Below are 13,905 nucleotides of genomic sequence, written 5' to 3'. Positions count from 1 at the left end.
ACAAGCAATTAAAAATGCGAGAATGTAAAAAAGAATATTTGGAGATATCGAAAATTCGTTTTTGCGAAAAAGATTTGAATTACATATTGTATTTTGTAATTATAATTATCTTTATTTTGTACAATTTTATAACATTAATTAAAAGAGAAATGATTAGTACCAATCTTATTTTAACGCGCAATTATCATACCTTCAATATGTACAATGAAAATGAATTAAAATATAATTTTATTAAATACAAATTGTTTAATACCTCCAACTGAAGAAGGTAGGTTTCGAGGTACATTGAATCTTTAAACAGCATCATTATTGTTTCGATAACATAATCGTTAAGGAAATAATACGAAGGTATTTCAGATCGAACAGCCATACACATACACGTATAAACGTAAGTACATAAGTTATGCATACACGATCTACTAATTAGTAAAAAAATTGATTCCTAATTTGAAACTGATATAACAAACATTCGTAATAGGACGCGCTGATTTAAATCGCACACCACTAAAACGATCCAAGGTATAAACATCGAATCAATTTCTTTTTATTCACGTGATAACATTCTCGGATCACGTCTTCTCAAATATAATATAGGTATTTTAATAAACTTGAGAAATTCAACAAATTCGATTATATTTGTACGCGTAATATTTAGAATATCTCGAATGTGCGCTCAGCGATTTCTCACATGTGTGAACGCAATACATACCTTGCTTCAATTTGATAGAAGACAAGTAATGAGAGTGATAGTAATTGTATTAATAACAATACTTTTTATGCGATAGTAATAATAAATATAATAAGGTACGAGAGAATCACACGAGGCGTTGATCTTAGAGGACCACGTTTCTCTTAATTGGTCGAGGATACTACATTATTACTGGGTTACTAACTACATCTTCCATCGTACATGGGCCTTTGGAGGTATTGGTAAATCTATCATCTATGAAGAGAGTAGACATATGCGAATATTTTATAAGTTTGTGTAACTTAGGTATCGACTTACACTTCTTACACTTACACTTTAGTTTTTTGTCACGCTTTCTAAGCGTGCGAAGTATACAATCTGGAAATATCCAAGAACGTACAACGAGATCGAAGAAAACTTCTATACTTGTTCGTACCAGAGATTATATTTTAATTAAGATTAAAACGATTGTCAAACGTTATTCGCATATGCCTGAATCTAACAATGAAACTTTGAATAAACTCTGAATAATCTCATCCCTATCCCAATTCCTTGTCTTGAACCTCTTATTATCTGTAAGCTACAAACGTAACGTTGAATCTTTGGAATGAAAAAGTCTCGGATAAATTTTTACTTGACCAACAACAACAAGACACGAAGACGACCCGAACGATGGACAATAGTCGAAGCTCCTTGAAAAATGCCATTAAATTGTAGCTGATTGCCACAACGATGGTCAGTATCGAAGTACATACTTACAGTTTATTCTTTTAATTAGAGATAATTCAACAGTCGCGTAAAGTAAAACTATTTCGTACGAAAGCATCGTACGAAAAACCCTAACGGAACGAGCATCGAATTTTCTTTCTTAATTCGTAGAATGCAGGGAAAGTAGAATTTGGAAGGAACACAGAAGTTTAAGAAATATTAGATCGTATTACTTGACTCTGCGAATTTTACGGAAAAATGTAATAGCACAGCTTGGTAAAATCGTTAAAATTCTTCACGAAAGTACAGATATTATGTTCAGATATTATGTAGAATTCAGTCTCCGTTTTAGCAAATCTGGAGATTGACTTGTTCCCGTTTCACATCGATCTTAGCCAACAGTTCTGCGATACCTACGATCCGATAGCTCGCTCTGAATTATTAAGTCCGTGCCATTAGAATTTTAACGCCAATAAAAGATACTTTAGATCTTCTTCGAGAGAGTGTCGATATTCTTCGACGATGAAATGGTTTAGATCTTCTTCATTCCCGTAGCTGAAATATTTTGTTCTTTTTAGTTTTATACAATCACGCAACAACAATCAATGATCTGTTGACCGCGTGAGGATTATGTATACGATGCGAAAAGGAAATATATAATAGAGGTCTAGTAATACTGTTAATTTCATCGTGGATTCGATAGCACGCTTGAAAGACTGGGTAGGAAGGGTAAGTACATATTTACAGACAACGTTCGGCGAGTTCGAATTAGTGTTTCCGACCGATACTTAATTCCTCACGTGAATTGTCAGATATTAAACGCGGGAACCGAAATTTTAGAAACAACCCGCGGAACTCGTACGATTGTTGCGTTATAATTTTAAGGGGATTTGTGACATTTGGGGGCTGAGTGAAGGTTACAAAATAATCGTAAAGATCTCATAAGACAGTGTCGAGAGTGTCGAGACTCCGCAAGAGTTGTTCATCCTTGGAACACCATTGTACCAATTCCTCGATTGTCACCACGCCGTCTTTGTTTGCGTCCATTAACTGAGGATAAAAAATTGCTCAGCTGTATTAAATCCCTAATTAGATGAGAACTTCCGATCGATCAATCACGGTTCGAATAAATCAGCAAATATTTTTACATGTAAGGGACAGAAGCGAGATCGATCGCGTTTACTCACGTGGAAAATACGATCGACGTGTTCTCGGGCAGCCAAATGCGGCTCAACTATTTGCGGCTGGGTGTAACGACCCAACATCTCGTAAATTGAACCAACCACATCCAACATTTCCTCTTTACTGATCAATCCATCCCCGTCCAGGTCGTAGAGTCCAAATATCCACTGAAGCTTTTCCTCCACTGATCCTCTCGAAACTTTCGACAAGATGGTCAGGAATTCCTGGATACGATGAAACGCAATTACGAAACTATAAACAGTTGCTTTGCAAGCGAAGCGTACATATATCTGTAAAAGTCTCTCACTTCGAAGCTTATCTTCCCAGATGGTTTTCTCTTCATGGTGTTGAAGACGTAATGAGCGTACTGGCTGGCATCTGAAAGATTCGACATTGATCGTTTTTCTGTTGAAACGGAAGCTCTTAAATCTTTCACGCTTCATAACATTATTAACTAATTCGGATAGATAAATTTTTATATTCCAAAGCGAAAGTAACGGATAAGATTTATGAAAAAGCTCAAAGCAGTAGCCAAATATTGTGCGTCAAGATCATAATAATCTTTCAAGGGAGAATTACAAAGGTTACAGAATAACAGATAGTATAATAATACGGTATTCATCGGTAAGTATAATCAAATTTGTACGTTTGAAAATTATACAGATAATAACGACGTTACCTATGAAATAAACTAACATTTTCATTTCTAATAATTGACAAAGGGGGATCTTGCTTTACACGGCTCGAGAAATATTCAATCACGGAAGGATCAACTCACCTCCCTGTGGGAAGAACTGTGAGAAGATCTGCTTGAACGCTTCCTCGTCGACGAGACCTGTAGGACATTCCTGCTTAAATCCGCGATAGATAAGCTGTATCTCCTTCTTGGAGAACCTGGTGTTGGCCGCCAATGTGGAAAGCTCCTCCGGCTTGTACCTGCCGCCAAGGGCAAGGGCACCGGCGGTGGAACCCCCTAAAACGCCCCCGAGTTCTTCAAGTTCGCCCTCTGTAAGTTTGCCAATAGGCGCTTCACTTCTAAGACTGTACCACGCGTTCGAGATACTCCCCTCTCACCTTTGATCAAAGTGCGTTCTTCCTCTACACCAGGCTAAGGGAGGAATGCCGTTTCTCCTCTCTCACTAGCAGGCAGGAGAGGAGATGGCGCGGTATCTACTTACGGTACAGGGTGCAACGAGCTCAAGAACGTCAATTACTTTACGGGAGAAGATACGCCGGGTGCCCGAGAAGATAGCGCGACTGACTTCACCAGGCAACCTGCCTACACTCCCATCGAGAAATACGGGGGTTCTACGGGAGACAGTGCGCGCATTGCCAAGACGGAGACAATACCTGGAGATGTACAGGTGCATAGACTTGCAGGCGGAGAACTCGTGAGCGAAAGATAATGGGAAGAACTAATTGCCCAGGTAAAACATTTTGGTCCGAATTTTTCCAATTGTTATCGGCTCTCGCCCCGTTTATTCAAACAAAGATTTCATCGAAACTACGTTTGCAAGTTGGCGTATTCCTTGCCATCTAGGTCTCGTCGAAGATGGTGTTTTACTTGGGGACAGTTGTAAATAGAGTTATTCGCACGATTCCATCTATTTCGTCGTTTTATAGACGATGGAAAGATGCGCGAGGTGAATAGAGAGATAGAAAAGAGATCGCTAAAAGTCAACAGGTTCCAGGTAATTCGAGACATCCGCGATACTTCAGATTCGAGTAGCTAAAGTGATTTAGATTTCTCAGGTCGATCGACTGACGCAGCATCGAGTAATCGCTTTCGTTAAAGGGATAAAAGAATCAAGCCACGATTTAAGCGTACGCTGTTTCGTGGGCGACAATTTTCACGCGACACGGCTGTCTAGACGCGTTTCACATCGAAGCGGCGTTAAAATCGATATTCATTAACGCGAAGCGCTATAAATATAATTACCGCCGTCGAAAATAAGATTCAAGATCAAACGAAAGCGTAACCCAACGCTACAATCTACAGAGAGGGAGATCGAGCTCTAAAGAGTAGTTGCAATCTCTATACAAATGCACCTAATCAAAAAGAAGTACCTAACAATCGACATTCTACCAACATACTCTACGAGAGACTGTACATTGCTACCAATAATAAATATACGCATTACTACTTGATTTATGGAAATGTCGTAACTAGGGTGATGATCTCGACGTTGGCACGCGTTCACCTATCGTTGGACACGAATTCCACAAGTTGCCTTTCAATCTCTGTATCGATCAGCAAGTTTGCAAACACGCCGCTCCGTTCTTTCGGAGCGTTGCAACGCGTTGGAAAACATTGAACGATCTCGTTATTAAAACGTTCACGTTCGAGAGTATCAGGACACTTTCATCTGTTTGTTGAAATAATATTTTTTTAAGCCAAACACACTGCACCGGTTTTACAAGTTTCGCTGTCCGAGTTGGTACACTTCTAGTTAAATTTTGTCACGTTGTATCTTATATCTGGTGCTTGTGCAAGAATTGAAAACTTTGAGATAATTTTATAGTTATAAGATGCAATGAGTATATAAATAAGTGACGAATTAATAAGCATCGCTTGTATTGGCTTTTTATGAAATTACTTATTGAATGACACGGCGATAATCTATTTTACTGTTTACTACACATTGCTACGTAAATAATTGTTCTATGTATTAGTTTGAACAAATTTTCTTAATGTAACTCATCATTCGGAAAGGATCTGAAGATAAAGAGTTTATCGATGGTCGCATAATTGAAAGACACATATTAAAATCAATCAAATCCTTGTCCAACGCAAATTGAATATTTGTGAACGATAGATGAATTCACGCGTGTCCACCTATCATGCAATTACTGCAATTATCCTTTACACATGCTTCTGATCACTGATTGAAAACGACCAAGCGAACCGTTTTAAACGACGTTTCTTTCGAGATCACACGCGATCGCGGGAACATAAAGCTCCGTGGGGGGAAAGTTTCAAATAAACCGTAATGGATCGTTAAAAGATGTCGTTAAAGATTTGGAATTTTTATCTCGTGTTATCATGCCGTTCTCCGTGTCGTTTTTACATGTCTCTAAAACTAATGTGTCGCTAAAAGAGAGAGAGAACGTTTGTTCTCGATTCGTGTGTTCAGAAGCTGAATACCATCGGGCTTGTTTGCGACTAAGGTAGAAGCTTCCCATTGATCGCTGCTAAAATTACGATCACGGAATTGTGTAAGGTACGAATGAATATTAATTCTGTCAAAGAGAGATGCTCGAATAACCGAAGAAGCTGTAAAGCTAGGCCGAAGAATCAATACAGAAAAGGAATGTTTGCGTTCTACGTCTTGCGTCTACGCTGCTAAAACAGGGTAATTAGTAAACAGGTTAAAAGAGGGAGGGAAATTCGGAGGGGGAAGAAAAACATCTCAGGCGCACCGTTTTCGGTCGAGACTTGTCTAAAACACAGCCGTGCGCTTTCGAACTTGGCTTTTATAGTGTACACATTATAGACGTATGCCTGTGCACTGTGTAATTCCACTAGCAGCTCTGGTCCCGGGCATCCGGGGTCACCATAGCAACGGGAGAGCTCCTACCCTGTATCCACCCCACTTTGCGATTCCGCTTTCGGAGCATTTGTCGATTAAAAACGCGCGAGATCTGGAGATCTGCGTGTGCGTGTACACAATTAAAAAGAGAGAAAGAGAGAAGGCGAGAAAGAGATAGTAGAAAAAGAGAGCAAGAGACGCGACGGTCTAGAGAGGCAATAGAGAGCGTGGTCGCATCGGTCGGTTCCCTAAGCGGACCAACTACGATAAGTAGTATATTCCAAGGTGCTATCTCTCAATGAAGGAGTCGTCAACGGGGAAAAACAAGGAGAAGAATTGTTATTCTTTTTTTTTCTGTCTGAGCGAGTGTCGCACCTTGCCGTTGCATCTTTGGCAGCTGTTAGCACTGACACACCGCAATGAACGGTTTCGCGATAAAGGGGGAAGATTCGTTCGGGCCTGGGCTGTGTCAATCCCTTCGTCTCAAGGAGGATCTCTTTCCACGGCGTATCGACTGGCCTGCACCGATTATTGGAGAGGAAACTCGAGCGGCACTACAGTCGGCTTGTATGATTGATGGACTTACTTTTCTCGCGGCTCTTACGTGCCTTCATTGACCGCAAACACCGATTCGTTGCCGATTCACAAGCGAACAATCGCGCTTAGCGATCCGGCTTCGCGACTGTGATTTCCTCGTTGCCTAGTAAATGATCGATCTAACGATCTCTTCCTTTATTTCCTCCTAACTTGGTTACCGAAACTGAACCACCGGAAAGAGATTTTCTTCCTTCCTTTCTCCCTTCTCTCTTTTTCTTCTTTTTTCTTCCTTTGCCTCCTATCCACGATGCTTCTTCTTCGTTTCCGTGGTCGGCCGTTCGAATCCGATCGACGCGTGCACTTCTAATTCAACGATCGATGCTCCACGACCGACTAACGTAACTCACACGGCGGGACTCGGTAACGATGTGCGCGGCCCTCGCGATGATGCACTGAAACAGCTGCCACGCAAAAGCACGGGGTATACGCTCCTTCGCGCAAGTCCACGCTCTTTTTCCAACCATATTTACGTAAAGTCTATACCTAAGTGCCAGATCTAAGGATCTTTTGGTAAAAAATCTTTTAGAAGATTTTATTATTTATTGTATACGGTAAAACATTGCGTTCGTTTACACATACATAAAAGCCGACAACAATTGAAACGTCCATGGTAAAAATTATCAAGGATTTGTGTTAAATTTCATCTTTCTTCAAGAGGGTGCAAACATATTTCAGAATCTTTAGTTTTTGCTCAGTGGGCTTCATTTTGTCTTAACGAAATGTTACGCAATTACTGCGGATGTTATCTGTAATTCTATAGCGGAAAAACCGTAGTCGGTTGAATTATGTATTCGAGAACTGTATTCAGTTAGGTTGTGGATGCCTTAATTAAGAGCGAAGCATTTCTAAATTAAGTTAAAATATAGTGAACAATGTATCCTCGTCTGAACTGAATAATCTTTATAAAATAAAAGCAACGAAACATGGGATATTTGAAAATATCAATATTTTTCTGCGTTATTATTTTCAGACTAAATCATGTTAGTATGTGAGGCATTATTTTAAGAAAGCAATAATTGTGATACCCTAAAATAATTATCTTATTAATTTGACAATGATTATTCTGATGAAGCACAACTTTGATAAAAGCCTAAGTATTATTATTTACAACAGCGAAAAATTTGACAAGGCTCGTTTTTGCTACAGGCCTCTCAATTTTCGTATTCTTAATACAGTTTAATATTATTCAATTGATGGGTATCATTTTAATAAACGACTATATTCGGCTCGTTATTGTTACTTATTTTATCGCAATCATTTCTATATCCGGCTTTCTCCATCATTGAATCGTTATACCTACATATTCGCAAATGAATTGATTTTACTTGCAAACTAGAATAATACATACAATTCTGCGTATCCTTTTCCCAGTTATTTTCATACATTCCAATTTGAGACGAAACTCATTAATTAATGTTGTCCTAGCAAACTTAAGTGCTTCATTAATTTGCTAAATAAACAAGTTGTCTCAATGAAAAGCGTTAAAATATCAAGTTACCTTAACGTATCTTATAAGAGGACTTCAAGCAGCTACCATTTCACTCGGAACAAGAGATGAGCGAAAGCACTCCACTTTATCGATAATTAATGAGATAAAAGGAGGCAAAAGAACGCGTACCTAGTAGCACTTCTTCATCCCACTATAGTATATAGCATATATAAAAATTCTAAAAGAGATTTGTAACTATAAAAGTATAATTTTTTACGATTTATATACGATACAAAATGTATTTAATTTGAATTGTCCTTTACAGAGATGGAAACTGAATTTGTATATCTGCGTTCAGTAGAAAACTTGTCCATAATCAGATGCGCCTGATGCACTCAGTTTTTACCTTCACAAAAAACAGTGTACCAGACGCGTCTGACTACGAACAAACTTTCTACTGAACGCAGCTGTATGCGTCGAGTATGCTACTTACTTACTTCTCTACCCTATCATAAGAATGTACTCCTCCCCATGACTAGACTGCAAATTTTTATGTATCTATGGAAAATTTAAAGATTTAAAAATGCGCATAAGATATCAAAACATATAAAATATTCAAAACACAATACTTATTATAATATTTAAAAGATAAAACAAATTTCTGCTTGAATTACCCCTTTTTAGCTCTGTTCATAAAAATATAAATTTAAAATAAATATCCACAGTCTATTCATGACAAATATAAAAAGATCATATGTTATTACGAGTAAAGGCGAAAATATTTAACGCATCATGAGCTTTAGTACTATAAATATGCTATGGAATAGGGGAAGATCCAATTCCGATTGAAACCGAGCCAAAAACATCTTTGCAGATGCAGACCAATTACTTGGTTTATGTCGTTCGTCGATAAACATGGCGAAAAACTATATCAAACATTATCAGTCAACATGCAAATTAAAATATGCTATAGATTCGTGAGAATTTAGGGAATTATCTCAACTAATGGAATTATTCACGCGAATAACGAAACCGACGACGTTATCGATCGATAAAACAAAATTGCAAATTCGTGATTTACAGATGGCAGGATAATAGCACTTGTTATCGATAAAGGAACCGTTTTACTGATAAAGGAGTCAAGGAGTATGTAAGTAATTGTGTATGCATAGATAAATAAAGGAAACATAATATACACAGTCACTAGTTTTATTTCTTTCCTCTTAATAATCTTTTTATGCTAAAATACAAGTTTGAGATAGATTCTGAAAAACTAATTTAATACTAAATAGAAATATGTTAAAATATAAATCATTTTCTACAGTTTCACGATTAAGACAAAAATGGTTGTTTTCAAAGTTTAATAACGAAGGACAATTTTTATACAGAACTAATTTTCGGTTAAATCAATTTTTTAAATTAAATAGATTTCAGGGTAATTCAGTTAGCAGACGAATTTTTCTATCGGCCATATCAGAAATGTGTGAGTACTAAGGGAAGGATTTCGGCCGGATGGCTTGATATTTAAAAATGAACGGAAACGACATTTCAAGTTTATCGTACAAAGAATTACAAGCCTTAGCTCTCCGATATCGGGTACCAGGTAACATAAAGGTAACTGATCTACCATTAGAAACTTTAACGAAAAAGTTAATAAAGTTATTCCCACTTCTTCGTTCTTTTTCCTAAAACGACAAGTAAATTGATTTTTGAACGATCGATTACGATTTTTGACCGTAGAAGAAATTACTGATTAAAGTGTTACAAGCCGCGAAAGGCGGAAATGAAAATGAAGTTGGCAGACTCTTGCAAGATCTTAAGCAGAATCGTAAGAGGAAAATGAGAAAAGTCAAAGTCGGGAAACTCGGGTTAACCTCCACACCATTACATAGTCCTGATTACGGTATGGCCGATGATTACTATTGTCCGCAACAGCAACCACCTTATCAGTGGGTGAGTTGATCTTCATTTAGTTTTATCGCTGTAATGTGTATGCGAACTTGAACGAATTCAAATATTATATCGCAAAATCACACGTTCGTATCAAACATTGATCAATAACGCTTGAGACAGAAAATTATATCGAACATGAATAATTCTATAGATCGATCATTAATCAATCTTATTGGAAATTTTATATTTACAGTATTTTTGTAATGTTAATATTCTCGTAAATTTTTAAATAAGCTCTTAATAAAGAAAGATGCAGAATATTTGAAAGTTTTTAAAATAAAATATATATTATGTTATTAGGTGGGGGCAGAAGAAGAGATCACAAATAGAGATGATAACAACAGAATCCCTCATTATGAAGAATTCAAACAGTTCTTAATAAAAAGAATACAAAGAGAATTTCAAACATATGATACAAATAATAATCAAATACAGGATTCAACTATAGTAGATCTAAGAACAGCAACAGTTTCAACTGATGTGCAAAAGGTTCCTTTAGATGTTAGTAACTATAATAAATCTAATATAGTTCCTGTTAACAATGTAAATTCAATATATCAACCAAATGATAATGTAGAATATCAAACATTAGAAGACACAAATAGTAATGTACAAGGATCTATACTTCTTAAAAAAATGTTACAAGCACCAGTTGGTGCAAATTTGGGAGAAATAGCTAGCCCTGTACTTGGCAGATTTTTATCAGTGGAACAGTACCAGTCTAATAACTTGTTAGATAATTCTGACACTTTAACTGCTGAATCAGATAATCAGGACAATGAAGAAATTTTGGAAAACAATACAGAGTGTTATGGTCTTCTAAGTGGTATAAAGGGAGAATATTTTTTAAATGAACCAACTTTTGTAAAAAGTGTTGAAGAAATTGGTCAACAAATTTCAAATGTCTTAACAAATGAAAATATTAATCAATATAAATACCCCAGTACAAATATTGTCATGCATCAAGATTATGAAAACTGGACTATTACTAATGATATGGATACAGTAGATAACAACTGTCCAACATCAGATGTCCAATCATCAAAAATATTTCAGACTATGTATTGTGATAATATAGGTTCTGATGCCTTAAACAAGCCCATAAATGATGAAAGTTTAACGTGTCAATATCGAATGACAGAAACTGTACATCCATACAATTCCAATCAAAATTTATTGAATTTAAATACACTGGAAGAAAATCAGTATTGTGACACAAACATCATTCCTCATGTGCAATCTGACTGCAATAATACATATTATTTACAAAATTTGATTAAATGCAGTACAGAAACTACTGGAGAATATTTGCAGTATACACATTCCTTTTCAAATGCAAATATAGATCAAGAAGCATATGCATCTACTACGTCACAGACATTTTCTAACAATAATCACTATAACTCTAATCTACCATATGAATACTCTTGTTCGCGCAATAATGAAGGAACTATCCCATTATATGAAAATGTAGGACAACCTGAACAAAATTGTAACTCTATAATACAAACAGAATCTGATGTTCATAGGGATATATCTAATATGACAGAAAAGTTACAAACAAATGGTATGTACTATTGCTTTTAAATAATATATTTAAAAATGTAAATAAAGTAATACATTTTTATATTTTTACTATTTTTAGAAATATTAGATCCATTTTATCCGAAAAGAATCACTAAGATGTCTTCACATTCTATTTTAGAAAATATTTTGAATATCATTAGTACCAAGCGTATAGATTTATCGAAATTAGATCAGACATCTTGTGTATATTGTTACATAGCCCCTATTGTTACACATACGCAAGTCTCATCAAGTGTAACTTGCTCCCAAAAAGAAAGATTTGTTGCAGAATACAGGCAACATTCCTTTTCTCCATGTTGGCTACTCTACAATGATACTTCGTCCGGAATGCGAATGGCTAGTTTACAAACTAAAGTTAGGGAAACTACGGACGAATCCCGGATATTATATACATCAATGTCAAATAGCAATTCTGATTTAAGAGAGTCAGTTGCGGATGGTGCGAAAAGTGAAATTGCGGGAAGTGAAGATTCAATTTCAGAAGTGTGGCCGAACAATTATTCGAATTATGAAACGACAACCGAAAAAGATGTAAATATATGCGAAGATCTAAAGATTGAAGTTTCAGATTGTTTATTTTCAGTGATGAATACTGAACCATTAGATAAGTAGATGATCTTTCTAAAAATTAAACTCAATAAAAAAAATGTACACTTTTAGTAGTACATAAAATTGTATGTATCATCGAAAAAGAAAAAGGATTAAAAAAATAATGATATTAAGTAATTTAGAGAAAAGTAATTATACATTATTTATATATTTAAATCAAACATGATTAGTAGGAGATTGCCTTGTTTAATCTAATTCAAAAAGAGTAATTCATTATGTTATAACGATCATGTAAAACTATTTTTTCACTTTAACGAAAGTGCAATGTTAATTATATAAAAATATACTACTGTTAAAAGCTCGAAAAAAAGTAGGATTCTGATTTTCTTAAGTTAGTGTTTGTAAAAATACAAATTTGGCAAAAAAAAGGAATTAATAGATATACCTAATATACATAAGAAAACACAATTTTTTTTATAAAACGAGGACAAAGAAACGAATGCGGAAGATGTTAATCATTAAAGAAGCTTCAGAAGATTATTTGAAAATTAAGCAGGAGTGAAATAAAAAATTTTTCTTTCGTTTATTTTCTTTATCCTCGATTAATATGTATATCATTATATATTTTAATAAAAAATAAACAGCAAGCATCACAAATTTAAACGTCTAATAAAATATTTGTTTAAAGCCTTATATCCACAGTAACATATAACAAGGAAAAGAAAATAATTTGTTATAAATTTCCTAAATTTTATAATATTGCGTTTATTAAATAGCAACAAATCGTGTTTGATATGTGATCATTACTATGAGTTATTTTATTTAACGAAGTTGTTATAATCAATAAATTTCCACTTACTTGAAATTCCTTCCGTTTGCATTTGTGTTTTCAAATAATTGAAAACCTTAACTGGGATCGATTCTTTTCTTCGATTTTTAAATACTCCCACTTCAGTATCCACATTTTTCGAAGATCCTTGTTTATCGGAAGATCTACCCGGTGTCATATGAACACTATACATATTTTTTTCTAAATTCCACGTCAATTTAATTCCAATGAACGATTTAATGCCATTTAATTTGCCTTTTAAATAATTGTGATTTTGCACTTGCTCTGTAAAGTAACATTATATTTTCTTTGTCGTTTTTATGATTAAGTAAGATTCTATTACAGATTTATCTGGAAGTATAAAGGAAAATGTATATGATTTGAATGAGATCAAAATAAGAAATAAAGATAGTATGTACTCGCTAGACCAAGAACTCTGGCACTACTGCTTTTAAAGAAATGCAATACAGCTATGTAGGTAAGTGCTGCGGCGCATTCGCTCTGTATGTATCTAATGAGGTCCTCAAAAAGCAAGACTAATTACTTCACCGCATCTTTCATTGTTTGCATATATGTAAACAAGAAAAGTTTAATAATACCCTTAAACATCAATTTTATGAAGTAATATAAAAATATTTTCCCCCATTCGAGAAAAATGATCACTTTAAATTTTAATCGAAAAATTAAAATATCATTTCTATCATGCCCTATTATAATATATTCGATTTGGATTTAATAAATCATTTAATATCATATAATAAATTTTCTAGCTATATTCAACAAATTATGTGTATATATACATATTTTAAATTTACACACACACGCGCGCGCATGCACATAATATAATTCTTTT

The 13,905-nt window shown here is 35.1% G+C and overlaps 2 protein-coding genes across 6 annotated transcripts; one reads left to right on the top strand and one right to left on the bottom strand.

Annotated features, from left to right (window-relative positions):
• Positions 1-211: 211 nt before the first annotated feature.
• LOC139990861 (A-type potassium channel modulatory protein KCNIP2) lies at positions 212-13,511 on the bottom strand. Of its 4 annotated transcripts, XM_072010437.1 has the most exons (6): positions 6,695-7,666; positions 6,484-6,627; positions 3,357-3,584; positions 2,886-2,956; positions 2,584-2,802; positions 212-2,446 (listed from the first exon to the last, which is right to left on the bottom strand). In XM_072010437.1, exons 2-6 carry the CDS (start codon positions 6,494-6,496, stop codon positions 2,336-2,338), a joined length of 642 nt encoding a protein of 213 aa, XP_071866538.1. In that variant the 5' UTR covers positions 6,497-6,627; positions 6,695-7,666; the 3' UTR covers positions 212-2,335. The 4 variants fall into 4 exon arrangements, with proteins under 4 accessions (XP_071866538.1, XP_071866535.1, XP_071866536.1 ...); XM_072010434.1 differs by lacking the exons at positions 6,484-6,627; positions 6,695-7,666 and adding an exon at positions 13,083-13,511; XM_072010435.1 differs by lacking the exons at positions 6,484-6,627; positions 6,695-7,666 and adding an exon at positions 13,083-13,508 and having other exon boundaries at positions 3,357-3,551.
• On the top strand, positions 9,231-12,886 carry LOC139990852 (uncharacterized). 2 transcript variants are annotated; one of them, XM_072010408.1, is made up of 5 exons: positions 9,231-9,284; positions 9,562-9,748; positions 9,875-10,087; positions 10,388-11,654; positions 11,733-12,886. In XM_072010408.1, the coding sequence occupies exons 2-5, from the start codon at positions 9,665-9,667 to the stop codon at positions 12,284-12,286; spliced, it is 2,118 nt and encodes a 705-aa protein (XP_071866509.1). In that variant the 5' UTR covers positions 9,231-9,284; positions 9,562-9,664; the 3' UTR covers positions 12,287-12,886. The 2 variants fall into 2 exon arrangements, with proteins under 2 accessions (XP_071866509.1, XP_071866510.1); XM_072010409.1 differs by lacking the exons at positions 9,231-9,284; positions 9,875-10,087 and having other exon boundaries at positions 9,496-9,748.
• Positions 13,512-13,905: the final 394 nt, after the last annotated feature.

This window comes from Bombus fervidus, chromosome 9 (genome assembly GCF_041682495.2).
Source record: "Bombus fervidus isolate BK054 chromosome 9, iyBomFerv1, whole genome shotgun sequence".
NCBI lineage: Eukaryota > Metazoa > Arthropoda > Insecta > Hymenoptera > Apidae > Bombus > Bombus fervidus.
The sequence above is the reverse complement of the archived record's forward strand: the minus strand, read 5'-3'. Positions and strand labels throughout refer to the sequence as shown.

Excerpts from the sequence above, each read along its gene's own strand:
- LOC139990852 (XM_072010408.1), top strand. The coding sequence starts at position 9,665 with ATGAACGGAAACGACATTTCAAGTTTATCGTACAAAGAATTACAAGCC. Across the intron at positions 9,749-9,874 it reads GGGTACCAGGTAACATAAAG|AAGAAATTACTGATTAAAGT; the intron begins GTAACTGATCTA and ends TTTTGACCGTAG. Across the intron at positions 11,655-11,732 it reads AGAAAAGTTACAAACAAATG|AAATATTAGATCCATTTTAT; the intron begins GTATGTACTATT and ends TACTATTTTTAG.
- LOC139990861 (XM_072010434.1), bottom strand. The coding sequence starts at position 13,245 with ATGTATAGTGTTCATATGACACCGGGTAGATCTTCCGATAAACAAGGA. Across the intron at positions 3,585-13,082 it reads GCAAACGGAAGGAATTTCAA|AGGGCGAACTTGAAGAACTC; the intron begins GTAAGTGGAAAT and ends GCAAACTTACAG. Across the intron at positions 2,957-3,356 it reads ACAGTTCTTCCCACAGGGAG|ATGCCAGCCAGTACGCTCAT; the intron begins GTGAGTTGATCC and ends CGAATCTTTCAG.